General features: G+C 54.0%; 7 protein-coding genes across 7 annotated transcripts; 2 read left to right on the forward strand and 5 right to left on the reverse strand.

Annotated features, from left to right (window-relative positions):
- Positions 1–1,390: 1,390 nt before the first annotated feature.
- On the forward strand, positions 1,391–2,513 carry CGCA056_v005759 (uncharacterized protein; the record flags this gene model as incomplete). The annotated part of the gene is made up of 3 exons (XM_037321010.1): positions 1,391–1,543; positions 1,594–1,615; positions 1,669–2,513. 3 exons carry the CDS (start codon positions 1,391–1,393, stop codon positions 2,511–2,513), a joined length of 1,020 nt encoding a protein of 339 aa, XP_037180979.1.
- A 213-nt stretch (positions 2,514–2,726) lies between these two features.
- lox-1 (L-amino-acid oxidase) lies at positions 2,727–4,849 on the reverse strand (the record flags this gene model as incomplete). The annotated part of the gene is made up of 2 exons (XM_037321011.1): positions 2,727–4,226; positions 4,280–4,849. The coding sequence occupies 2 exons, from the start codon at positions 4,847–4,849 to the stop codon at positions 2,727–2,729; spliced, it is 2,070 nt and encodes a 689-aa protein (XP_037181983.1).
- Positions 4,850–8,816: 3,967 nt separating this feature from the next.
- CGCA056_v005761 (uncharacterized protein) lies at positions 8,817–9,533 on the reverse strand (the record flags this gene model as incomplete). Its single annotated transcript, XM_037321012.1, has 2 exons — positions 8,817–9,035; positions 9,087–9,533. 2 exons carry the CDS (start codon positions 9,531–9,533, stop codon positions 8,817–8,819), a joined length of 666 nt encoding a protein of 221 aa, XP_037181982.1.
- Positions 9,534–13,175: 3,642 nt separating this feature from the next.
- Positions 13,176–15,005, reverse strand: CGCA056_v005762 (Protein-ADP-ribose hydrolase; the record flags this gene model as incomplete). Its single annotated transcript, XM_037321013.1, has 1 exon — positions 13,176–15,005. One exon carries the CDS (start codon positions 15,003–15,005, stop codon positions 13,176–13,178), a length of 1,830 nt encoding a protein of 609 aa, XP_037181985.1.
- A 2,566-nt stretch (positions 15,006–17,571) lies between these two features.
- Positions 17,572–21,410, reverse strand: CGCA056_v005763 (Adenylate-forming reductase Nps11; the record flags this gene model as incomplete). Its single annotated transcript, XM_037321014.1, has 4 exons — positions 17,572–19,221; positions 19,271–20,261; positions 20,310–20,706; positions 20,756–21,410. 4 exons carry the CDS (start codon positions 21,408–21,410, stop codon positions 17,572–17,574), a joined length of 3,693 nt encoding a protein of 1,230 aa, XP_037181984.1.
- A 657-nt stretch (positions 21,411–22,067) lies between these two features.
- On the forward strand, positions 22,068–23,097 carry CGCA056_v005764 (alcohol dehydrogenase; the record flags this gene model as incomplete). The annotated part of the gene is made up of 2 exons (XM_037321015.1): positions 22,068–22,402; positions 22,461–23,097. The coding sequence occupies 2 exons, from the start codon at positions 22,068–22,070 to the stop codon at positions 23,095–23,097; spliced, it is 972 nt and encodes a 323-aa protein (XP_037181987.1).
- Positions 23,098–23,136: 39 nt separating this feature from the next.
- On the reverse strand, positions 23,137–25,580 carry ASG1-4 (Activator of stress genes 1; the record flags this gene model as incomplete). Its single annotated transcript, XM_037321016.1, has 2 exons — positions 23,137–24,055; positions 24,103–25,580. 2 exons carry the CDS (start codon positions 25,578–25,580, stop codon positions 23,137–23,139), a joined length of 2,397 nt encoding a protein of 798 aa, XP_037181986.1.
- Positions 25,581–26,670: the final 1,090 nt, after the last annotated feature.

The raw sequence follows: 26,670 nt of genomic DNA on the forward strand, positions 1-26,670 counted from the left end.
GCAATTTGGCACACTCCTTCGAAGACCTACACCAAGCCTGAGCTGTGTCGAAATGAAGAGCGCATTTTCACTTGACGTTGCGCTAAGCTTCCCCGCCTCTTTGCCAGAACATGCGTCGAATGGCAATGTCCAATGACAATAGAGTGGCTAATCAGCCGATCACGGAGTTGTACATGGATATTCTGCAAGCCAGCGGCAAAGACTACGGCGATTGGCCTAGTTCAAGCCACAACGCAATATGAAGCATGTTGTCTTGCCTGTTTGTTTTCAGCTCTCCCTTAGAATGACACCGCTCGGCGCAATTGATGCCCGGGTCAACCAATCCTCATGGGTTATTTCGCAATCTGACACACTAAGCCTCTGCCAGAAATCAAGCAAAGCTTAAGCGAGCGGTGACGGGACGTTGCGCCCTTGATGAATTGAGGCTCTTTGCATCAGATGCCAGCGGTAAATTAAAGACAGCACGCACTTTTTGTTATCAGTTTTCCTGCTTGATTCCATTTGCGTTTCTCTTTCATAGCATTCATGACTAACACCAAGAGCACAAGGGAAAAGAGACTACGACGTTGACCATGAAAAGAAGTAATCCTTTTTGGATACTTTCTATCCTTTCGCGAGCTTTTGCTTCTGACCCTTCACTGCCCAATAGCAAAGATACCAGAGGCCTCCTTTCGGAAAGACAAGCCGACTCATCTGTGAACATCCATCCCAGCCTCGACCCCGTCTTCATTGAGAAGAGTTTTAGCGGTCAACTCGACAATCGCTCTCTTTTTGGCCTCTTTGGTCGGCAAACATGCGAGAACAATTGCGGCAATGGTTGCTGCAAATCGTCTGAGAAATGCGTACGGTTTTGTTTGATTGACCTCTAACCCCCCCATCCGTAGAGCTTCCTGATGACCTTTTGACAGTGCCCCAGCAGCTGTTGCCCTGACCTACAAGGTCCTTGCTGTGATACAGGCGGATGTTGCCCATCATATGCCTTCTGCTTTCCCTCGACAGACAAGTGCTGCTCCAAGACGTCAGAGACTTGCGGCGGAAAACTGTGTTTGGTAACTGGGTCTTTATGCTGCGGCAGTGGAACCTGGGGTTGCAAGGCCGGAGAGTCTTGCTGTTCGGACGGGTGCTGTGAGACAGGGTGGTCTTGCTGTAATAACGAACGTTGCTGTAGCGCAGGCACCAAGTGCTGCCCTGGAGCCTGTAAGAGATGCTTGCGAGAGACTCGAGATGTGTGTTCTTGACTGACGGCTTCTCAGGTTGCCCATCAGGGACAGAATGTGGCAATGCATATGGAGAATGTCAAGTGCGGAGGACATCACAACGAACATCTACTCAGACGTCCTCCTCCAGCTCGAGCTCCTCAACAGCTCCACCAAGCCTGACGACACCAAAGATGCAGACGCCAAAGATACCGACAACAACTGCCGCTGGAAGTGCGACTAGCTCCGAATGCAAACATGTATCGGCAACGGGCATCCCACAGCCTACCTCCTCGAACCTACCAGTCATGGAATTCATCTACATCAGCCCCATAGTGGCACCTGACGTAGGTTTCTGCCCTTTTGACTCTCAAACATCGCTTACAGTATGCTTTAGATTCCGATCAATATCTGTCTTGGTTTGTCTCTGACGATCTGGTGCAGGTGCCACACATGGCTGACAAGACTACAGGCATTCGACACAAACTTGGACACTCAGCGCAAGAGATAGTTCTTACTTACGCTGGTGACGGCCAACGTTGTTCACGCCAACGAGGCCGCGGATCAGGCTGCCGAGGATGCTGCAAAGGCGTGACCAAGTCATCTGGCGCCGAAGCTGGCAGACGGACTGAATGCGACGAGTTCCCCTTCAAGTCGACTGTAGAAGGTGGCGATGGTGCCTGGATCCGCTGTGTGACTGGCTGGGAGAATCAGCTACAAGGATACTACCTCAACTCGTGGTACAAAGATAACAACATCAAGCCAGACGACCAGTTCATTGTGCGGGTGTCGAATCTCGACTGCTCGACTGTGCAGCCGGCGGATCTTCAGTCTTGTCAAAACGGAGGTGCCAGCACCTTACAGACCAGAGCGGAATCGCTGGTATCAGGATCTGAAACTGCTGTTCGACGAACGTTGGACAACAAAACCACCGTTGTCATTGCCGCGTTCGGTGATCTGGACGGCATGGGCTATGAAGCAAAAGCGCGCATGTCGACGGGGCGTCTCACCCAAGCTCGTGTGATCGACAGCGACGGGGATGAAATTACAGCAATGGGCGAGGACAATCTTAACTCACTCTACAGCGATGATGGCTTGTCCATCAAATGGGCCTTTGACGACTATGTTGGCGGAGTAGGCTTCATTGGCGAAACGCAGTCAACAAGTGTCAATTTGAGTTGGGATCTTCAATCTGACGCGTCTGGGTCGAGCTCCGACTCCGAGTCTGTCGCAAGCAGATTCTCATTCTCTTTCGTATCCCAATTGTACGTAGCCGCGTGGTTCGGTCTGTTGATGCTGTTTGATCTCGCGTACTAAAGAGCTGAAATGCTTTGGCGTGGGAATTTACGAGAGTAAGGAGCTGAGATAAATAAGATATGAACGTTAGGTCAATAACTTTCTATATGCATTTGTCATCAATCATTCCTCCTGGACTATTACTAGCACCCTCCTTGTGCGTTTCTTGATTGCATCAATCCATGCTGTTCAACCGAGAATCGCTTATCAGCCATGAGAGTCTTGACCACCGCATTAGACGCTGATCCATCTGGCCATCCAAGTACGGGTAATCTCTTTGGCCTCGTCAACAAGTCCAAGGTCAAGCAGCATCTGTACAGTGCCACGAGTAGAGCTCTCAAGGGCACTGAAGACCCACGAGTGGGTGAAGCTCGTGGCCTCACCGATGAAGACCGTGTTGAACTCCGTCTGCCAGAAAGCAGGCAGGTAGAGCTGTTGCTGGGGAACAATAGGTACAGCAAAAGCACCAGCGTGGTGCTCATCTTGCTCCCAGCAGTGACGCTCGTAGTTGCCGGTCCACATCTCGTCGGCAATCGGGCCGTGGATCTCAACCATGGCCTGCTGAATGTATGCAATATGCTCCTCAGCAGGCATCGAGCAGGCAACAACGGCATCAGCATCAGGTGCATAAGAAGTGAGCATAACTCCAGGGCCGGTGGCGTTGATGTTGTAAGAGGGGTAGCAAATTTGGCCAATACCGTAGATGTCGGTACGTCCGCAGCCACCAATGATGGGGTGCTCGAGGTGCTCCCAGAAGCGGGTCTTATACTGCATCGCAACCTTTACAGCACCCAGGAAGACGGTGCGCTCGATGGCGCGGCGCATCAGACTGGAGTGAGGCGGCAGCTTCCAGTACTTGAGAACATTCAGAGGAACGCTATTGAAAACGTAGTCGAAAGTCTCGGTGGTGGTGTTCTTCAACCAAGGGTTGCTGCCCGTCTGGCGCCAGGTCACGTCTAGGTTGTTCTCTTCCTCGTTGTACTGAACGCTGAAGACCTTGGTCTTATAGGCAATACGGTCCTTGACGATGTTCTCAAAGGCAGCGGGAAGACGGCTGATGCCACCATCAACAGTACGCCACTCATTGGCCATGAAGTAGACAGTCTCAAACTCCCACATCGGCCAGACCACGTTGGAAGGGGTAGCCTCATCGGTGACGTTGAGGTCTGTCTTCATCACATGTCTTAAATATTCAACCTCGCTGAAGTCGAACATGCCCTGCTCAACGGCTTGCTTGTGGGCCTGGAAGACATTGGTGGCGTAGAACTTCGCCTTCTCAGGAGTTAAGTCCTTGAAATCATCCAGCGCTGCAACCGCTTCCTTGACGGCAGTCGCGTTGGAGTAGGTGGTGTTGCTTTGAAGCGAGGGATCCGCAGCAATCTCCTTGCGACCCGGAACCGTGCCATCGGGACGACGCTGCTTTGTCGCAACTGGAGCATTGTCCGAAACCTGAAGCCACGGGATGAAATTGATTTGCAGGGCAGGATCGGCGTCCTTGTTGATCTCGTTGAGGACATCAGCAAGCTGATAAATCATCTTCTGGTCGTTGATGGCATAAGTCTCGTTGGTCTCGGGATCATGGATCGAATGGGGGAACCGCATAGGGCCCAGTTCATGATGTTGACCCTCATCCCAGGAGGTGCCGTTCAAGTAAGTGGTGCGAATGCGACCACCGATCCTGTCGGACGACTCCAGGATCTTCCAATTGTGGATGCCAACCGAGTCAAGCAGCAACTGAAACCTTTGTCAGCGAGACTTCCCCAATTCAGAGTCCGAAAACCACTTACACCAGTGTGGAGACCGGAAATGCCAGCACCCAAGATGCCAAACGTCTTGTTCTTGACGGACGCAACAAAAACCTCATCGGGCTGCTTTTGCTTGAGGTACTCAACGCCGTCAAACCAGGGACCCATAGGGTCGGTTGAGTCAGCGAACGTGGCGCGTTTCCTCATCTTTCGGCTTTTGATGACGTGCTCCGTAGAGCGGCCGACGAGCTGGTTGTCGACAAAGGCATGCAAACATCCCGAGGTCACATCTTCAGGCACCATCCAAACGAACTTGGTAGGCCGCTGGTCAGTCCACTCAAGATGACGCTTGGCCGCCCGGTGAGATCCAATGTGGGTCCGGCCGATCTTGTGGTGTGCATCCTGGGGAGACTTTAAGTCGCAACCGCCGTAGACAATGGAAAGCTCGCCATCGAGAGATCCGTTGTACTCGATATTGATGTTGCGAATGCCATTGCTCTCGACTTCAAATGGCCCCTTGAAGGAGATGGTGTCCCGGAAGACAGGCTCTGCAACCGCTGATTGGCAGAGAGTTGCTGCAGCAGTAAGGAGGGTAGACCACCGAGCCGCCATGTTGTCTTGTTGATTGGCGAGAAGACGAGAACAAGTGAAGAGCTTGTCGGAAAAAAGACCCAAGGGTAACGGGCAAGTCTGTCCGCTCTTATTCAAATGCCCCGACTACGGCTCTCCGACGTTCATGAGGCTCAACCGAGTGAAGTGCCATCAAGCACCTTGATGGTTATTACAAAGGCTTAGCAGACCATTTGAAAACTGCCTATCATATATTTAGATTAAGACCGGTCCCGTTACCGAAGGTCTCTCGGCGTGGAGGCTGGGTTTAGTCGATTTCTCGTGTCATGCCCAGAGACTCGGTTACCGACTATCAGGGCCCGGCTCCGCTGTCACTGCAACAACGTGGGATGAACGCACGAGGGTGGCGCAGCCGAGCAAACAAGATCGCGGGAAAAGTAATCGCGCGTATGTCATTGTCCTGGGTTTTAGAGTTCATGCTCACTCTCGTTACCCAAAATCTCATATCGTTGGTGTCTTGGCAAGAGGGGACTTGACCAGGGGTTCACCGGGCCGGTCTTTTGCAGACACCCGGCATCGGAACCGCGGGGAACCCGGCTTTGAATGAAAGAGGCGAGCGTCGGCTCTCAACTTCTTATCAATATATCACCAGTGATACGAACATTGAAATATTTTCTCGGCCTGCATTAGAATGGTCTTAGACTTGCGTGACGAGAGATGGCACAATCGGTTGTAAGAAGAAAAAGGAAGCTGCTTCATCAAGAACAGCAGCGGTCGCTTCAGGGGTGTTAGGTAATAAGTTGCAGGAGAAATCCAGGAAACGGGGGTCTCAAAGTGGATATCTGGAGGCGTTGAGCCCCATCGGGCAACTCAAAAACAACAGTACCCAGTTGGACGGCAACGTGGTCGATGCCTCTGGGGCATATCAACATCCACTCGAAAATCTCACTGTGCTTAGAAAAGGAATTCATGATGTTAGGCAATCTTAGGTTGATCATCTCCGAACCTCGGATGAGCCTCGATGCTGTTTACGTTCTCCGAGCACCGGGGATAAGAGCGGTGAAAGCGTGGTGGATCGTGGTAAAAGTTTTGTCGCGTTGACAAGTAAACGCCAAGAGGCGAAGCTTGGCATGACAAGCTTGGATCTCTTGGCTAGCGATAAGTTATCTGATCATTGGAAAATTGCCGGTCGAAAATCCGGCACGGAAAATTCTTGCATCTGTTTACTTGGCACGGAAATACGTTGCCGATTTCTATCCTGTTGGGTTGAACTTCAAGCTTGGCTCCGGACTCTTCCACAACCGCAGCTAGTTGATGACGGTTACGAACGCTGGAGTAATCCAGCCTTGATTGTTGTCTATCTACCTTGCGTGACAAAAGAAACTGCCATTCTGATTAAGAAAATGAGGTTTTAGCCAAAAGTACATGGTTCTACGTCAATGTTCGTCGTCTAATAAATGCCCAAACGTTGACATGACCAGAAACGACATTTGGCTCTTGAAGTCCAAGGTACGCTTCGAAAGCGTCACGAATTGAATCATTTGTAATTTAAGCGGCAAAGATCATTCCGCTATTCCACAGAGCCGTCGACTCTTTGAATCGGCAGCAGAAATAGCGGTTGTCAATTCAGTATTTTCAGCGGGTAGCAACTGCTCAGATTCTTAGTTGTCTTTGACTCCCATCTTCTCAGCAAGCTCTCGATTGTTTGATTTCAAGACTTAGCACATGATTCGACCAACAGAAACGCTTGTTCTTATTATTATTTTTCCCTTATGCACTTTGGCATACTGTGTCGACTAACGGAATCTTTTGTGGAAACATCGCCATGAACACGCAGTAGAGCACGGATCGAGAAAAGAAGCCTTTTAGAAGGGCTGCCCAGGATACATGTCTACGTCATGCTCAACGCTCAGACCTCCATCCTCTTTGAATACCTACGCCTTTCTGATGGACGAGCGTGGAGATTGCCTTCCTCCCTTGCGCAGACCACGATCTGATGTATACTTTGTGCTGATGAAAATGAGTCTTTAGTATGAATCATACACACTTCTCGATGCCCTTGGAGGGTGGTCCCTAACCTCTGACTAGAAAGTCGCTCAAGCCGTGCTCCAAAGTGAAAGGCCAAAGCCAAGGAACTATCCCGCCTCATTCATGATATAATCATGGTGTCGATACATCAAAGCTATTCAGCATTACCGGAAATTACCTCATGATGGTGTTGAGACGTCACAAGAATGCCTCTCCAAAAGGTACCGTAGAATTGGGTATGACGTCGATATGGAAAATGTTTGAGAAGCTTGGGGTGAAAGCCAGCTTTGGCAAACACCGTTATCTGGCGAGAACTCCTGGCTGATGAACCGGTTCCAAACCCAAGCTGTGTCTCTATAATTCGTTGCCGACTTGTAATCACTATTGAATCCAGATTCTACATGAAATTGCCCGAGAAACAATCACCCGTCCAGAAAGTGCTTGGCAAGACACGTTCATCCCAGACCGCCGCCTACAATTATGCGACGCCTCCTAAATTATGCTAGCGACAACTAGCTCAGACGCGATGGGTATGCATAATCTTCGAGTACTCCTCAATCTGATCAAGCCCAAGACTCCTAGGTTGACTAATATGGATACCTGTGGCCGAGTCGCCCGCAGACGAAGCACGAGCTGCTTAGTCTCGCGCATTTTAGTTCCCATGGTGCTAACTATCGTGCCCCTCCGAGATGAATGACTTATCGTCACGTTTTATTCTTGGATGTTTTCCTTCACCACGACGTCTCCCATCTCCAACGTTAAGTGGGATTCCTCATCTGGGACCACGGCCGAGGGGCGGTCTGATTTGAGTGGCTCCACGGCAAGCGCGGCACACCGCGGGCGGGCAGACAATCATACACGCGAATCATAATACCTCCGCGGAAACAACGAGTTTTACCGTTCAACGGATGGACCACACGATCGTCCGCCTGCCATCCAGTTGGGCCTTATCCACTCTGTCCCACTCTGTTATTGCACACATGGGATGTTATTACGAGCCTAAATGCTGACCATCGGCGCCCTTTTCCACGCCGAATCCGCGAACATCCATGACTTCGACGCGGCTCTCGAACATCCCGTGAAGAGGAATATGCAGGTCCGCAACCAAAAGACTAGCCGACAGCTTTTGCCCTGAAGTTAACTCAACTGTCAAGAAAAGGCGGATGCTAGTGCCGATATGACGAGAGTAACGAGAGGGCCCGAAGAACCCTCCTCCAGGAACAGGAAGCTTACTTATTTCCTAATTCGTCTGAAGAGACCAAACCGTTTCATTCCCTAACTTTAACAACGACCGCCCACGCGCTTTGACGAGCGTTGGTGGTGTGTGGCCCGTGTCATCTGGACCGCTGTTTCGTTTCACGTTCCATGAATCGTCAAGTGCTCCCGGTATTCTGGTGATGAGAAGATGGGGTAAATGCACTAGAACAAACGCCAAAGTATGGTTGTCATCCAGTCTCAGATAATCAGGCCGATAAACTTAGAGCTGGTTGGAAGGTCGGTATTCGAAACAAATCCCAACTACGGCTAGACGACGCAGGTCATACGCACATTTGGCTGAAGAGGAGAACGACCAGAGGGAAAGGACTGGGTGATAATGTATAACCCGAGTGAGAAGTAATAGTGGCCATTCAAGGAGGTGAGAGCGAAATGAGGTGGAAAGGAATAATGTTGAGAGCAATCGCTTGAAAGACCATGGCACAATCAAAGAATAAGGAAACAGAGGTCACGATGAAGAGGCAGGCAAAGATTGAGTCAGCACCAAGATGTATTACCAAACGAGTGATTAAGAAAGTCCATACTCCAGCTAGAGCAGGCAGTCATATCTCATTATCAGTACCAGTACTGTTACAGATGATCCTCCAAAGAAAGACTACCAATCCCACCAGTTCTCAATCTTGGAATATGTGCATGTGAACCCATTTACTCCTCATCCTCAATCTCTGCCTCGGTGGCGCGCTTCATCATGCGCTTGAAGGCCTGCTCAGTCTCCTGAACGGCGCGGGCGAGGTTGCGGCGAGCCGCGGCGGGGGGTGTTGCCAGGCTGGTTCATCTGGACAGGAACGACGCCGCCGAAGGGGCCGGCGCGAGCGGCGTTCTGGCAACGGACCAAGCAGACGTTGTTCTGTCCAGCAACGGTACCAGTGCAAGCCTGGTCAGCGGGGATCTGGGCCCTGAGAGGGAAGTCGGTCATGGCACCATCCTGAGTGATTGTCAGTGATGTAAAGGGTTGATGTCTGACAGGTTTACTTACGCGGTTGCGGGAGTTCTGGCCCGGGGGAGTGGTGACAACGTTGATGTTGGTCCAGGTGGCACCAGTGGCATCAGAGTTGATCATGCAGTCGTAGGGGCCACCGCCGTCACCGTTGACCTGGTGGAGAGTCATGTCGATGGTTCCGCCAGCGCGGACCTGGGGAAGCTGGTCACCAGTCATGGCCATGATGGCCTTGGTGCCAGTCTCGAGATCGTTCTGGCCAGCGCCAACGGTCTCGCCGAAGGTGTCGGCGGAGGCACCCTTGAAGCGGGTGGAATCGGCCTGGAAGGGATCGCGACGAGTGCCGTCACGGGGAGTGCTGGGATCGACGCCGAGAGCCATGGCAGATCCGCCAAGCTCACCGGTGGCACCGATGATGGCAGCGTGGCCAGCCACCAACTGGGCGGCGGCGAGGACGGAGGCAGCGACGGCGGCTCTGAGAGACATGTTGACTAAGTTAGATAATAAGAAGCTCCTTGCCAGAGGAGGTTAAGACTATTGAATCCTGCCGGAGGAGGAAGAGAAACCTAAAGAGAGAGAAGAACTGAAGAGACTGCTGAAGAGTGAACTGTTGATGCTGATGAGGAAAGGAAAGCCAGAAGAAGCATGGGATTCTCGTCTGCTTTTGTACTCAAGAAACTCTCACGACTTTCAGACGTGCAACCTTTGCATCCCACCATGAGCGCAAGGGGAAAGCAGCATCAGGCGAATCTCCAGCCTCCCGCCTCCCTCCCAGTTGTCGACGATACCAGGGTTGAGATGCACGTCCCACCGTCTGTTGGCCTGGTGGTATTCCAGCTGGCAGCGACCCAAGATCAAGCATACTGTTAGGATTGTTCTATGGTAGGCGCCAAAAGTTGAGGCCAAACACGGTGACCACGACCGCATCTCGTGATGGAGACAAGTTCGAAACTGGACCTTTACCGATTCGGATCGTCGAAGAGGCTCTGTGTGGAAGCGACCGGGGTGCAAAGTTTGTTGAAGAGCCAATCGCATCGCGATCGCGTGCCCCTCCCCAGGTGGTAGGGAGGGGGAGAAACACTGTCGCAGATCAGAAAACGTTTGTCGCACATCGTTGGGCGGGATGATGTTCCAGGATCTGCGCCACGCCCGTACCATTACTCTATCCAGGCCCACGGCGGAAGAGGGAGAGACCCCTTGCCAGATCAAACATCCCTTCCTTTCCCACCTCCCCACCCAGAGAGTCCAAAACCTCACTCCGGTCGAATTTAACCGTGCGGTGCTCCTGCGGGAAAGGCGAGACGAAGGAGGGTATGCCTGTTTCCAGCCAGCGTTGCCATGAAGCTGCGCTCGGCCTGCAGCAGAGTTCGTCCATAGTGAGGGTGTAGAGAAACTAGCAGCCAAACAGAAGGCAGATATGGAGAGTCTCACGGTGACGGCTATCATCTCAATGTTCTGGAACAGAAGCCCTTGGGGCCCCCCATTCACATTGACAACGGTTGCACCGAGGGCCATTTCGACAGCGGACGACGGTGGATACGCACTAAGACCAGGAGTTGAGATGTCACGTTGGATACATAGCCATGCCCGTCGTCTAAAGTCCGAGCTCTCTCATGCTACTATGCAGTCTCGTTGCTGCAACGGCGGATGGGTTTCCACAACGGGACAGAACAGAATCGACGGTGAAGAAACAAAGTCCCTACAGGATGCAGCGATGCTATGCATACACAACTCGCGGGAACTAGCGCTTAGTGCCAGGCACGCCAGGGCAAGCTTCAGGGTCCCGTTGCTTGGTATGGCAGTCTCGCGCGGCTCATTGCCTCATTGGTCTGCCGAAGCCACTTGACTCATCCACTGAGAAGTCTCCGGACATTTTAGCTCAGGCGCCATTCCCAATATGTCAACGGAGGGGAGGGCTGGGAGGCAAAGGGGGGCGATAGTCCAGAATCAGGAAGGGGGATGGAAGACTCCGAGCCGGGAGGCTTTGTGACTTGATCGGTGCAGGCATCATCGTTTGGACAAGAGGCGCAGATTGGGACATCGCTGTGCTGATCCTTTGAATCACTGCAGAGCACGACCCATGGGAGATGCATGAGCCGCCGGTCATTTCTGGCGTATGTCGTGATGCACCAGGATGCTGTTTCTCGTTTCTGGTGGATCTGCCAAAGAGGCCCCCCCTGAAGACATCGTGAGGGGGCCAGGAGGCAGGCAGAGCGACCTGGCCGGAGTGGTTTGCAATAATGCTGGGCAGATCTGGGGAATACGGGCAGTTCGCCATTAGGGGAATCATGGGCAGGGTGTGTCGGTTCTCTCAGTCTCCGATGCAGGCATGGCAATTCTAGACACAGCCGACAGGGAAACAAGAGGCAAGTTGGAGGACTTGATACAGGGGTCACCGCTTGGATGAATGGGACACGAAGCAGTCGGAGCGATTCCGTAGAGAGGGATAGCGCTGCAACGCTCATGAGTCGTCTGCTGTGATTCGACAAGTCTGTGCTTCACCGTGGCACACCTGGAACAGGACCACGGCGCCCCCGCTCGCATACTGCTTCTTAGGAAAAGAAGGCCGGGGGGGAATTAAGCTTGGGCAATATGGTTACGTTAGAAACATGACGGCAAATTGAGGCTTATTTTGTCTACGGGGCCTGCGGAGTGGGGGGGCTGGTTCAAGGGTCTGGCTCTTTTCGAACACGAGAAAGACGCCCGTTGGTTCGTGGGCGACTGTGAAGCCGAGTTTCTGTCTCGATATGTGTGCGTGTGTGCGGACTTTCGCAGCGCGAGCGCACATCCATCCAGTCTCTTCTCAGTCCCAGCCGTTGCTTGGCCAAGATGCCGGGACCGTCGGCTACCTTACCAACCGAAAAACTCACTAGCCGGGCTAGCTCTGCTGCATGCTGCACGCTCTCAGACCTCTCTCTCTCTCTGCGTGTTTCTTGCCTCCCAGCCACATCGGAGCGTTTGGACCGCGGGCCTTGAGTGACATCGCTCAGCCCCTTCCGATGGCTGCTGGCCATCGTGTCTCCCGACTCGGGGCCGACAACCGGCTGGGCGGATCCACCCGCTCTCGGCCGGGCGCCGGTGGGCCTCCGCCCGGCCCATTCCCTCCCCTCCCCTTCACATCCCTTGAGGCCATCACCACGCGACTCTTGCTAGCAGCCTTACCCCTTACCATAATGATTTGCAATCCCGCCGCTTCTATGCCTGCTGTAGATCAATCACCATCTGGGCCACCAATCGCAACCAACAGTGAGCTCAGCCCCTGTCATGTCAGTGGGGTCGATACGAATGATTTACCGGCTGCTCCCACCTTACGCGGGCGGGTGCGCGAGTCGAGTTTCCAGGCCTAAAATGCCCGCTCGCGACCTGACGCGCACTGGCGCCGCAAGCGAGTTTGATCTTCTCCTGCCAAGAGCAACCAAGCCCGCCCTACGAAAGACGCCTCGACTGTGTGGGTGACGGAGGGCTGAGAAGCACGTTTGACAGCCAGGCCAGCCTAACTAGGAAACTTTAGGAGGGGGATGGGCAAGTCTCTGGAAAAAGCTGAGCTTTGCTTCAAGGCCCAACAGGGCTGGGGGCGACTACACGGCCACACACTCACTGCCACCTCACGCAGTGTTGCATTACGCCAAGAGTGTAAGGCCAGGACGAGGCCACCTGAGGCGCGGCAAAACTTGACTTGGACGAGGCGCTGAAGCAGCTTCCGAGCCGGTCGTTCCCAAGGCTCGGAGGACGAAGTACCTTGTATTATTCTTGGCGCGAGAAGAAAGCTTCGCAGTCTTTGGGGCCCTGGGCGAGACATTTGCCCAAAGTTGTTTAGTTCATGCACTCTGCAAGGGACGAATCAAACTCTCCATGAGCCGCTTGCCTCTTTCATTCAAGGTGGTGGCGGGATGCAGGTCCACAGTTACTATCTTATGAGGCACGTTTCTGGCATTTCACTTTGAGATTCACGAGCCTGTCATTGATGAGAGATATCGACGAGTCAACTGGTTGATTGGATAGACTCTACTGGTGTGCCTTCGTCTTATCATCTGAAGCTAGGGATGAGACGCCCTATCTCCTCGACCGATGTTTCCTCCTGTGAAGGAATAGTTCTTTGGCCCCCTCCGTCTTAACTTTCGCTTACGCTCAACTCAGCAGCTCGCTCACCACTGTCGTGATGTCGCCATCGATGCTCGTTGCCAGTCCGGCATCTTCTAGATCCCACGGGACGGCCGTCTCAGGTCCCATGCCCACCCTCACCAGCTTGACCTTCCCCCCGCATCTCATTACCAGATCCTCGTTGGGCCATCTCAATACGCCCGGCGTCGACATCCCGACGCCAAGCTCCAGGATCACTGTCGTCTTGTCCTCACGATGCACAATGTTCCTGCGAAACTGCTTCCATCTCGACTCCCCCTCCTGGAAGGGCTTCTCGTTGAACCAATGCCCAGCTCGCACGCAGATGTTCATCTTTCCGCCGCAGAACTTGCAAAGGGGCACCTTGCTCGGGTCTGTCAAGATTTGAGATACCGGATCCAGCGACGATTGCGCGTCGGCGACGAGTGGTCCAGAGAGCACCGTCGCCTCCGGTCTGCAATTCGCCAGGCATTGGAACACGGAGTACGAGCCCTGCGGCGTTGACAGCTTTTCAGGCGACAAACCATTTGCGACGAAGAGACCGTCGGCGTTCGAAGTCCTGACATGCGCGTTCTCCCCAAACGTGTCCAGCCAGGATATTAGCGTCCCATACATCGGGGATTTTGGCCATGAGCTGACCATGCCAAGATGCGTGAAATAGTAGCCCCATCGTACCTGTTCGGTCGGCCAGCCAGTGAAGCCGAAGACACTGTACAGAGTTTGCAGCCCGTGCTTGAGGAAACCGGGAAAGTGCTTGGCAAACAACGCCGTTGAAGTATAATCCAAACCATCGGAAGCAGATAACCCGGCACCAGCGCTTACGATGACAGCATCTGCCGTCGTTAACCACTGCCTGGCGCGGTCCAGCGAGTCGCACTGGATCAACGGCGACTGCCGATGCGGGTGATTTACACTTGGCGGGGTTGGCGACATCCCAATCCCTGGTGTCTGCGGGGGAGGCGAGGCCAGGATCTCCTTGTAGATGGCATGATCTGCATCCGTGAAGGTGTTGAAGATGATATCGGTGATGGACGTACTCTCGTGGTGCTCGAGCCAATCTGCAACGGTCCTCACCGCGACAGATGCCGCATCTCGCGCCGGGAACGCGAACAACCCGGTCGAGATCCCGCAGAAGGCGACAATCTTCCTGCCATCCGGCGTCGCGGGCAAAGCTTCCACGGCGTCGAGCACGGAGCGATAGCATTGGGCGAGCTGCGCAGTCTGCGTCTCGGTCGGCTTCGAGCCGCGTTGCAGTTGCGGTCCAACCGTGTGCACGACGTGCTCTGCGGGCAAACAGTAGCCCTCAGTAACGATCGCCTCGCCCGGCTCGATTTCTCGGCCCCTTGACTCCATGATTCGGTAGCACGCGTCCCGCAGCCGGGGACCTGCAGCCGCGTGAATCACGTTGTCTATGCAGCGGTGAGAAGGTTGGAAGCATCCGAGACCTAGACCGTTGGCGGCATTGGTGATGGCGGTGATGCCGGACAGTGTCGTGATGTCACCTTGCCAGAGTGTGATTCTGACATCTCGGGAGTTGTTTCGTTTGAATGTTTGTGTCGGCTGAATTGAGCCGGCAAGCGTGAGGAGCTTGTGGGACTGTTGTTGTCGAAGAAGCGCGTCTATCTTGTTCAGAATTGTCTCCGGCAAGGGTGGTTCGGGTTGCCGGACGCACAATAGTTGTTGAAGCAGCCGCAGGTGGCTGGAAGGCTCGAGATCCTCCAATTGATCTTTGATGTGGCTGTGGTGGTGGTGATGGCAGTCGTTGTGTGTATGGCCCTGCTCTGAGCTTCCTTCTGCTTCGTCGAGCAGGTGTACCAAGACTTGCTGCATGCTCGCCATTGTAGTGATTGCCGCTTTGGGAAATGTCGTGAGGTTGTGAATTGTGCGTCTCGTGAACAAGTGTCTTAGAGGCTTTAGCATCGTCCTCTTTTGACTAGCAATTTACAAGATGCCTTGTTTCTCGATACATTGGAGCAGTATGCCGCAGAAGAGTATTTAAGCAATCCAGATGTTGCTGAAGTGAGATTGCAGATTGGTGTCAAAATGGATCCGAACTGGGTTGCTTGTGTGATGTTTCGGATGCAAAATACTTCCGCGCCACTGCATCTTCAATTTGATCCCGAAAAATCTCACAAGCATTCTCAACAACCCGTTCAGGGAGCTTTCTATTTGACAATCGGTTTTGATTTATTTCCAATGTTCTTATAATTTACCTTGACGATTCTGCCTTAAATGACCGTGAAGTCGGGGGTCGGGTTCAAGCTCACCCACAACCTCAAGCAGTTGCAAATACGCAAAGCTCTACGACTGACATCCGCTGAGCAGGAGCTTTTCTGACTATTTGTTCCTTTCTGCCATCAATATTGCATTGTAAAGCTTTTGTGTATCTAGCTTTTGTGCAGTTTTCGTGAAAATGAGTATGTAGAAAATTAATGTTCCTCATTGCGCGTTTGTTTTCTGAGAGCTATCGCTGCCTGCCACATATCTGCTAATTTCCCTGATTCTAAACCTGCGTATCTAAGCGCACAAAGAGCCTTAAGTCGTGCGTATTCCTTAACGCAATCTTGAAATCAAATGAAGGGAGTATCTGCCATAACCTATGCACATAACGTTAACACGCAGGGGTGTGAGGATATGTTCTCAATGAGATGCGGAGCAATTCCTGATACGTTGCGTATGTATCTTTGAGTGAATGATATTATGGCCCAGTGATACAACGCGCACATGACGCGAAACAATATTCGTCAGCTCTTATTGAAACTAACATACAAGTGAACTTCTATTAGCAACCGCCATGAGTAAAATCAGATCTAAGGGATTTCATAAGAAGCATCAGTTCGAAACTATACTATGCTTCTGCGGGTCGTAGAGCAAGTTCAAGTAAAGCTTCTTTATGACCATTGCTGGAAATAATAATTGCATCCATCACGATGGGAATTGAAGACTACTACAGATGTTCACTCGACAACAATGGTCCGAGCAAAGATCTAGTCAGCGACATAACCAAAGGCAAAAGCCTGTGTCATGTTGCAAGCATGAGCTTCTGACCAAACTATCACAGGTCTCAATACTTAAGTATTTGCCTGCGTCTGTTACTATGTATGATGTTTCTACCCATCTTTCATCTCGAAGCCTGATGAAGAACTTGGCTAGATGGTTTCTAGAACCTGTTTGGTGCCCAAGAACCCTTCTGGTACTGCAACGGGTAGACCTGTTTGTCTGAACCATCAAAACTTTTCTCGGCCTATGAAATCAAAGTTTTCCTCTTGGTCCGCAAATCATAGATGCGGCTCTAATGCATACAGCATCTGCCGGAATTGACTCAGTGATAGCATTCGATCAAAGAAGAGGCAGATACGCCACCACGCACGAGCTATACCGGAAGCGCCAAACCGTTATCTTTCAACGCGATTTTAGAAGCCGTTTGACTCATGTAGGCGTAGTCCATTCGATTCAACAACCGGTAGTCCGGTTCCATGGGTACGGTACTCAAACCGCCGCGTCCCCAATCTGCGTTCAGACCCTGAGTCGTCGAAATTTGTCCGAGTCAAAGCCCATGCGTGGCCGCGTCCGAAGCACGTCACACGTCCACCACAGACCATCGATCGCAGGAGGAAACATCCGGCCGTGCCCATTCGGAACAAAAACGGCCTTCCGGCGGTTCGCTTCCTGTCACAAACCGTCGGATCCACCATCCTCCCGCCAGGCTCTTGCGAGCTTCCTCACGACAACCGGGATGGCAGCCTCCAGAACAGTCGAGGCTGGCTCCACGCCTCCCGTTCTGGAAATCACTTCCCTTCTTGAACAAATCCCCGACATCATCTTTGAGATCGCATCGCATCTTCCCACCGAAACGGTACTCAGTCTTGCGCTCACGTGCAAACCACTCCACATCCTGCTTTTCAATCGCACTTTGAAACGGATATCAACCCGTCAACGACACGTCTTTCTTTTCACACTCATGAGAGACTTGAATAATACGATAAAGGCAGATCACTACTACTGCCATACCTGCGGGAAAATCTACGTCTGGCGATGTCCGGCGGACAAATCACATGGACCAAAGGATAATTGCCCATTCATCAAGAATGAAATGCATGACACTCTCAACTCAGCGGGGCACACTTGTTTAGGGACCCCAAATCGTTACTGGACTCATAATATTCCGCCGCGCGTTGAGCGGTATGGGAAAGGCATAGCGCTTCACACTGAACGGCAAGGATTCCTCAATTGTTGTGGTACTGGATCGAAGACATAGCGAAGCAACAGACGCGGGGTTTGCAAAGATACCATTTCAAGGGTTTTCTTATACATATGAAGATAATACTGAGATAATTATACCGATATCCCCTCTGCCGCCAAACGCCGGAATCATGTGCTATGCTATTCTACCTCTATGCGAGGTTTAGTTCAATCCGATCTGACCAAGCAGCCACTTGGCCTCCTCAAACACCTCCTCAGGCTTGTTCTCGCCCTCAACAGGGAAGACATCCAGCTCCTCAAGGCCAGCAGGCTCATAGACGCCAACCTGACCCTCCACCATGCTCGCAAGCATGTAGTGCCCCTTCCTCTCAATTATCCTCTTCACGAGTGTCTCGGCCGCACATTGAATGTCAAGGAAGACTATTCTCGCACCCTCGTTCTTGGAGACAACATCTCTAAGAGTGTCACGGTAAGACTTCTTCAGCGCCGAGCAGCTGACGACGACAGAGTCGTACCCCAGGTCCTCGATGGTCTCAACTGCGCGCTTGCCGATGCGACCCAACCACGACGCGCGGTCGTCGTCAGTAAGGGGCTGGTTAGCTCCCATCTTCTCAACAGCTGCCTTGGAGTGCAGCGAGTCGCCCTCGATGAAGGGAACCTTGAGCTCCGAAGCCAAAGAGGTGGCGAGAGTGGACTTGCCGCTGCCGCAGGGTCCAGCGGCCATGATTACAGTCTTCGACGAGCTCTTGGCCTGCTGAACCCAGTGGTTGGCCTTGAAGTACTGGACGAAGTTGCTGACAAGCTGCTGGGTTAAGACAGGAGCCTCCGCCAGCGCGGGGGAGAGCGAGCACGCGGTGTCGGTGACGTAGGTCTTGGACGGCGCAAACTCATCCTTGTCGTACTTGCTCGCGAAGAAGTCGACGAGCTTGATGGGCGGGTTGGCGGCGGGGTCGGAGTTCGACGCACGGAGGCGACGAATCCACTCCTTGGGCTCAACCTCCTCAAACTCCAGGCCAGCAGCCTTCAGGGCGGGCAGTAAGTCATTGGTCCAGCTGAACATCTTCGGGTTGGCAACGTTGGTGAAGACACCGTCGGCGTCTGAGGTGGAGATGTCGATGACGGCCTGAGCGACGGTGTCGACGGGGAGCCAAGACGGCGTCTCCTGGAGCTTGGGGAGGGCGCCGACGGTGATTGCGGTCTGCAACATCAGGGGGATGGCTTCAGTTGCGTTCCAGACGCCGTGCTCGGTGTCCGCGACGATCTGTCCGATGCGGAGCACGCGGGCCTTGACGCCAGACTTCGCGGAGGCGCGGGAGCAGAGATGCTCCGCGACGCACTTAGACTGCGCGTATCCCATGCCTTGCGCCCACTCAAAGTCGGGGACGGACTCGGGAACGGGGATCGTCGTGGCGCGAGCGACGGTGCTCACGGAGGAGCAGAAGTTGAAGGTGGCAGTAGATGAGGCGTCGTCGCCGGCAGCCTTGGCCAGCGCGATGAGGTGGTTGACGCCGGCGATGTTGCCCTTCTCGAAGCTGGAGAGGCGCATGTTGAAGTTGACGGACCAGGCGCAGTGAATGACGGTGCGGAGGTCCTGCTTCACCTGGCCGTAGGTGGTTTCCGAGAGACCGAGTTTAGGATCGGCGAGGTCGGTGGCCAGAGCGACAAGCTTCCTGCGGGAGGTTGCGGGGAGGGTGTGGTAGACGCGGCGCTGGATGAGGGAGCTCTTCACGCGGCGGGCGGCATCAGCATCGGAGGATGCGCGGGTGAAGCAGTAGATGGTCTTGATGGTCGGGTCATCGGCGAGCTTGGCGACGACGTGAGCTCCGAGAGAGCCAGTGGCACCAGTGACAGCCTGGGACAAGTTAGTTACCATGTCTTGAAGGGAGGAATGGGATTCTTACGATGGAAGATCGAGGGGCAGCCTTGGGGGCCTCGAAGGTATCGTACTTCTCGATGAGCTCGCTCATCTCGGTCTCGATAGGAACATCAGCAGCAACACCTTCTCCAGAACCCAGACCGAAGAGGTAAGCACTGAGCTTGTTGATCGACGGATGATCAAAGACGACGGTCTGTCCAAGCTTGCTGCCGCCAATGTCGATGGTTCGGAGGATATCAGAGCGCATCTGGATAGCCTGCAGGGAGTCGAGACCGAGAGAGAAGAAGTCGGTGTCGTCGTCAAGATCAACCCTCTTGGACAAGGCCTGGACGAGCCCCTGACGGATGAAGTCCTTCAACTCAGGCAGGGAGAGTTTCTTCAGGTTACCGCTGCTGGCGTCCGCCTTGTCGTAGACCTCGTCAATCTCCTGGGCGTATCTCTTGTAGAAAGCCTGGCGAATGACACTACCCTTGTCAGTCCTGGGGTAGGCGCAGTCGTAGGGAAGAAGCTTGATCATGTTCTTGGATACACGAGCATAAGCCTCGGCCTTGCGGCTTGCTTCCTCAACGACAGGCCAAACGGCCTCCAGTATCTCCTCATCAGTCTTGCCAGCGAGGGCTGGAGCAGGGACGATGAGGGCACCGAGGGATGGACGTCCGACGCCGAAGATGACGCACTCGGTGATGTTCTTGTTGGAGCGGATGGTGCCCTCCATGTGGACGGGGTTGAACTTCTCGCCGTTGACCAGGGCGATCGTGTCGTCCAAGCGGGCAATGTACTTCCATGCCTTGGGAATCGTGGGATGGGGCGCGAAGAGGTCCTTGGTGCAGTAGGAGCCGTCGTCCTGGTTCGTGGCAACCTTCGCCGGCCAGCCTGGGAGGACACAGCACTCGAACAGGTTCGGGCCGCGGGAAATCCACTTGAGATACGGCTCGAGCTTGTCGTGGACGCGGACGTAGTTCCAGACCTTGTCGTTAGGTGGGCGGAACGAGGTCATCAGTTGACCAACTTCGGTGCTGTCCGGTGTTAGTCTTGTTACGAAGGAAGAGTGGGGATCCACTTACGCTCCGTAGTGGCCAACAAGGTTGACTCCGTTGTTGACTAGAGTGTCGCCGAGGTCGTCAGGGCAGGCGGAGCCACCGTACATGACGATCTTCAGCTGACGCAGCAGAGCCATGCCCTCGTCAGTCTCGGCGAGAAGCTTTAGCGCGTAGGGAACGCCGTAGAAGATCTCAAAGTTGTGCTTGCGCATGATGCCGGTGAGATGCTCTCGGGTAAGAGGGAGGTCCGCGTTGTACAGGTGGATGGACTTTCCGGAGTAGATGGCCCGGTACAAGTTGCAGATGCCATGGTTGTGGTACAGAGGCAGAGTGATGAAGGCCTTCATGTCCATGCTACTGGAGTAGTTGGCGATTACAGACTTCTGCGTCTGGTAGATGGGCTTCGGGAGACCAGTTGATCCTAGAAATGTTAGTCGTACTCTCAGAATTATGAGTATATGTTGACTTACCACTGGAGTGGATGATGTAAATGAGATTGTTCGTCTCAACTGAGAGATCGCGTCCATAGTCCAGCTGGGTATCAGCGTGGACCTCAATGGGGAAGTCAAAGGTCGATTGACCCGCGATCTCAAAGACATCGAGGTAGGAAAGGTTCTGCTTGGCACCCTCGGCCGTCTCAAGATACCTCTTGTCGGCAATGAGGAACTTGGCGCCGGTGGTTGTGATGAGAGACTCAATGGCCTCCTGTGAGATTCTCGTCGACAAGAACAGCGTTGTGTGGCCGAGCTTGGTCAGCGCCAGCATGGTGATGAGATAGTCAAAGTTGGACGGGCCCAAGACGGCCACGGTCGTCGGCTTCTCCTCGGAGTTGAGGCGGCTGGGAATGCGCTGCTCGTAGAACTTGGCAACGCGGTAGGCGAAGACATCGAGCTGTCGCATCGTGTAGTCGACATAGTTGATGCCAGACGAAGGGTAAGACACAATCACACTGTCCGGGTGCGCCCGGGCGCGACGGCGCACCAGCTCGTCCACCGTCTTGATGGTGCTGTCATCGTTGTTCCAGCCCTGAGCTGCGGCGGCCGTGGACTCGGTGAGGGGATTCGCAGCCAGGCTGGAGCCCGGGAGCTCCGCGCTCGTGGGGCCGTAGACTGAGGGAGGACTCATGGTGGTTGGTGTCGCACGTGGCTCATCCAAAAGTGAGAGCGGTCGGGGGAGTACACTGTACCGTCAACAGCTACTCTCTCTGGTTCTCTCAACTGCTGGATGGTTGTCGGTTCGAGTTGGAGATTCACACACCACCTTTTTGAGAGTTTCAATACGGCCCCCGGGACGAGGCGAGTTGCCCATAATTCCGACGCCGGTGAGGCGCGTCCCGCCCTGCTGATGCATTGCTTGACGCTTCCGAGTGGATGATGGCGGTGATGGCGATCGTGTGGAGGAGGGTCTCCGTCTGCAGGGGGTACAAAATCCGCTTCTCCACAGTTATTGGGGCAAACTGGCGGATTTAAAGCGTTGCGCTAACGGAGAATTACGGATTTCGGTGTTGGCAACCGGGATGCGGCTAGGTCACGGATACGAATCCGCTTGCTAGAACAGAGCTCCGTGATGCTGCAGCAACTGGAGAGCCACAGTAATTCTTCGTCATGAATTCGTAGCGTGGCTGAAACCGATTTATTATCGTCTTGTCCTGTTGCTCAAAGTCACCTGTTTTGGCACATCATCACTCGAGCACCTTGTTTATTACCTGTCCGCACCCCTCATAACACCTTCACACGCCAACCACTCGGATAACACCATCATCCCTGCACCGTAGTACACAACATGCCTCTTACCACACACTTTACCCTCAACACCGGTGCAAAGATTACCGCGGTGGGATTCGGCACCTGGCAAGCCGGGCCGCACGAGGTTGAGCGTGCTGTCGAGACTGCCCTGCGTGCCGGTTACCGTCACATTGACTGCGCCGCCATCTACCGCAATGAGGCAGAGGTCGGCGAGGGCATCCGCAAGAGCGGCGTTCCTCGCTCAGAGATTTTCGTCACTGGAAAGCTGTGGAACACCAAGCACAAGGCCGAAGATGTTGAATCTGGTGTCGACAAGACATTGAAGGACTTGGGCACGGATTACCTCGACTTGTTCCTGATGCACTGGCCCGTGTAAGTTGAATGCATAATTGTGTGAAAGTGAACCTGAAATTGTGCTGACAATATCCAGTGCTTTCAAGCCTTCGGACAAGTGGTTCCCCATCGACTCCAACGGAGTCTTTGAGCTGGCCGACATCGACCCCGCGGAAACTTGGGCGGCGATGGAGAAGCTGGTTGAAAAGGGCAAGGTCCGCGCCATCGGCGTCTCCAACTTCACCAAGCAGCGTATCAAGGATCTTCTCACCAAGACCAAGACGGTCCCTGCCGTCAACCAGATTGAGGCACACCCCTACCTGCAGCAGCCCGATCTGCTCGGCTACTGCAAGTCCAAGGGCATCCAATTGGCTGCCTACTCTCCTCTGGGTAACAACCAGACCGGCGAGCCGAGAACGGTGGATGACCCCCTGGTCGGCGAGCTGAGCAAGAAGCTGGGCATCGACGGCGGCCAGCTTCTGGCCTCCTGGGGTGTGCAGCGTGGCACCGTTGTTCTGCCCAAGAGCGTCACTCCCAGCCGGATAGAGTCCAACTTCAAGGTCCAGGAGCTGCCCGAGGATGTCTTCGCGCAGCTGAACGGCCTGGAGAGGAACAAGAGGTTCAACTGGCAGACGAGATGGGGCTTTGACATTTTCCAGGAGCTGGGCGAGGAGGAGGTCAAGCGCGTGGCGCAGGAGACGGGGCCGGAAAACCTGACAAAGTTCACCGTGTAAAATAGTTCAAATGTTTTTAATGATTATAGACTATGTTTCTCATCCACCTATATCCGGCATCCAAGCGTACGGGTTTGCGTCAATGTCTAAGTATGGACCAAATGCTGAGGAGTCGAGGTCTAGCCAGTCTGTCGTTTGCCACTCGTCTAGCAGGTTGGAGCCAAGGAGTCCTGGATCTCCTTGGTCCATGAGATCGACGGTGCCAGATCCGGCAGCGTATGCGGAGTTGAAGTCGAATCCGCCCATTGTGGTCGCTCCGTTTCCTTGAGGTTGGGGTAGCTGTGTCTGGGTGTCCGCAGCGGGAGCAGCTGGTCGAGGTGCTGCAGCCTGCGAGGCCAGGGGAGGTTGCCCGTTATTTTTCCGGCTCATCTGCCCCAGGCCTTCGGTCCTGAACTCTTCAAGAATTATGGCATATCGCCGACTTGGAGAATTCGACGCGGTTGCATGAGCGAGATGGGTTTGGCAACGCTCAGCCAGGTCCATGAGCTTCGCGTGCTTTATCTTGCCTTCGTTCTCCAGCAAGATCCCCCGGCGCTTTTGCTGTATGTCCCAGACGTATGTTACGAGCAGGGCGCAGAATGTGACGTACTGCGTCCACCAGAAGGCGTGGAAGATGGGCCCTTCTGCGGCCATGCCGTCTACGGTCTCAAGGACTGTCCGCGCTGCTCCGAGACACTCCAGGATTTGTGTCTCGCTGCCAGAGCTCAGATTACCTAGAAGAAACAGACGGTTTGCATGCATGATTGCATGCGAGTAGGCAAGCTTCAAAACTGTGGCCTGGCGACGGAAGCTGGGTATCAGCATTGAAGGTCTTATTGAGCCCAGGTGTGGCGGGAGGCTGGCACGCCATTCGTGAATTTTCTCGCTGAACCGATGTGCGGCAGCAACGCGTTCCTGTTCCGAGATGGCCTTTATTGAGTAGACTTCTCTCGACGTATTCCCAATGATTTGCGCAATTCTTCAAATAAGTTAGCTGCATTGGTCTTCGAGCGACGGTAAACTCACTTCACATGGCAAATCAGGGCGTCAATGTGACAGTCCGAATGCTCTTCGAAGCGTTCGATGGGTCCTTGCGCAGTCATATCCTCGTCGTCAATTCTATCGGGGTGGTCTTGGTCGATGTCATCGTCGTGGAAATGCCTCGGTCGACCAAATATCACGCCCAAATACTTGTCGAGAACGTAAGCTGTCCAAAATGTGCGGGACCGACATTGTGCTTGGATGTAATCCGAGTTGCCCGCTGCTAAGTGCCGCTTCTTTGCAGCTTTGCGATGCATCCCAAGGGCGGATATGATTTGCAGGGCGTTCCCAAACGTGTACCACGCTCTATTCATCCGAGAGGTTGTGAGCAGATAAAGCACCTGAATGAGACGAGATTGCGCGGATTCCAGTCTGGGTAGGCCGGTTTCACGCTCTGTCAACTGGACTGCGACACAAAATAGCCGATCGCTCCGTGCTAGTGACAATCTTTCATCTTCTGGCTCGTGGAACCCTTTGGACTTCTCACTATGAGCGGTCGCCACAGCGAGAGCTGTGAGCACGATGGATGCCTTGGCGCGGCCGATGTCTTGCCAGACAGGCTTCCCTTGGGCGAGGTTGTTCACCATCGTCTTGAGCCATGTCTCCACCGTCGGCCGATGCAGAACACGATACGTGGCAATACAGACGTCGAAATACATGCCCAGCAAGTCTTGCAGCTCTCTGGGACTGGGCAACGAAAAATTGGCGACATCCTCGTCCGTGATTGGCGGCAGAGGCTTGTCACCAGCCAGCATGAGTGGCTGATTTTCCGTCGAAGCGTTGAGATAGTCCGGTACAATGCTGCTATCATGTTTAGACAGCCTCTTCCACGCTCGATGAAGGAAAGTGACGCCCGAAGTCGGGTCGAAGACCTGGCCTTGGATCTCGGCCATGCCAAGCTCGGGTGAGGCTCTTGAGGCTGGGCCCTGGCTCTCGCGCACCTGGCCGCGCAACGAGGATGCTGTTACCGGTGCGGAGATAGTGCGTCCCCCTGTCTCGGTTGTCTGATACATGACTGGAGGCTCCTCAGAGCCAGACGCCGGGCCGCCAGGGTGAGAGGTGCTAGAGCTTGCAGACCAAACAGCAGACGGAGGCGGCGTTGGAGGTCTTCCACGGGAGTACTTGGCATCGTAGACGCAGGTGAGGCCCTTGCGCGTACACTTGTCGCAGGGAATGGTCCCGCTGCACTTGGCCTTGCGCTGCTTGCAAAAGTCGCATGCGCGGCTCACTTTCTGCGACTTGCGGCGGTTGGCGGCAGCACCGGGCCCGCTGAGCTGCTGCTGCTCGTCGGACAGAGGCGACTGATGATCGGCGGAGCTGAAGCTTCTTTTCCGTGATTCGCCGATACTTCCTCCGCCACGAGGGCTCGACACCGAGGCTGCTGCTGCCGAGGATGCGCGATGGACAGCATCGGCGGGGGCCGGGCTGGCCGGGCCCGGGAGCGGGCGACGGAACTCGTCCATGGGCCGGTGAGTGGGCCGGAGCCGGAAACTGTCTGTGGCACACCCGGGATGACGGGCAGGGGAGCACTTGGCAGAGCCAGCAGAGGTGTGACGCGGGCGCGCGCACAGTCGGTCGATGGAGAGGAGGTTGGAAAGTCGGAAAAGAAAGAGTTGCAAGAGACAGAAGTCGACGGAAAACGGAGGGGATTTGTCTGGGGAAGGACAAGACTGGAGGATGAGGGGCGGAGGCTGGGGGCACGCGCTAAACATACAGGGGTCTGCAGCCAGAAGCGGGGGATCCAATGGGCGCTGAGAGTCGCTGTAGCCAACCCGCCGACTCATTACTTACTTGAATCAGTTGCTGTCCCTAGGGCGTGTGTGTGTGTGTGTGACCTACTCTGAGGCGTGGAGGTGGACGGGTCTGGGTAAGATCCGGTGGGAGGGCGGGGAGAGACCGATGGATTTCTGAAAGACACCACGAGCTCGCCCGGTTTTGCCCGGTTTCATGATGTGAATGTCAGCAAGATGGGTCCTGCTTGCATACGGACGGGCAACGGTGCTGCACAATGTGTTCTCTGGTGCTACGCTCGGCACATCGTGCCGGATGTTGAAGCTGTAGGCTGTTGAGCAAGCAACTGTTGCATGCAGATCTGGAGATAACACTTGGCTTTCTGCCCGTTCGGCCGATCTTTTATTACCGATCATAACCGTAACACAAAGTGACCTTGGCTGTGAAAGAGGAGATGAGATGGCATGCGAGTCAAGTGCGCCGAAGTTGGAGATTCGAAGCTCAACCCGATACTTGACTCTTAAGACGAAAGAGAGCCTTACGAAAGCCAAGCTGAAATGTGTACGTGCAATGATGAACAACTGCTGTGGCTACATAAACATCAACCGAGTTTAGATTCCTTCATGAGTTGAAATTCCCCGCATGTATGATATCCATAAGGTAGTAAAGAGAAGCTCGACTAGTTGTCGGTGTAATTAATGTCTATCACAATTGGGCGCAAGCTGCTGGTCAGGTTGAAAGACATTAACTACTATTACTGTGAGCTTGAAAATTTGGCGCACTTTTGCTAAGGACGTTTAATGGATCGCCTAGAGAGGGCAT

The sequence above is a fragment of the Colletotrichum aenigma genome (genome assembly GCF_013390185.1).
Source record: "Colletotrichum aenigma strain Cg56 chromosome Unknown KSG_Cg56_contig03, whole genome shotgun sequence".
In the NCBI taxonomy this organism is placed as follows: domain Eukaryota; kingdom Fungi; phylum Ascomycota; class Sordariomycetes; order Glomerellales; family Glomerellaceae; genus Colletotrichum; species Colletotrichum aenigma.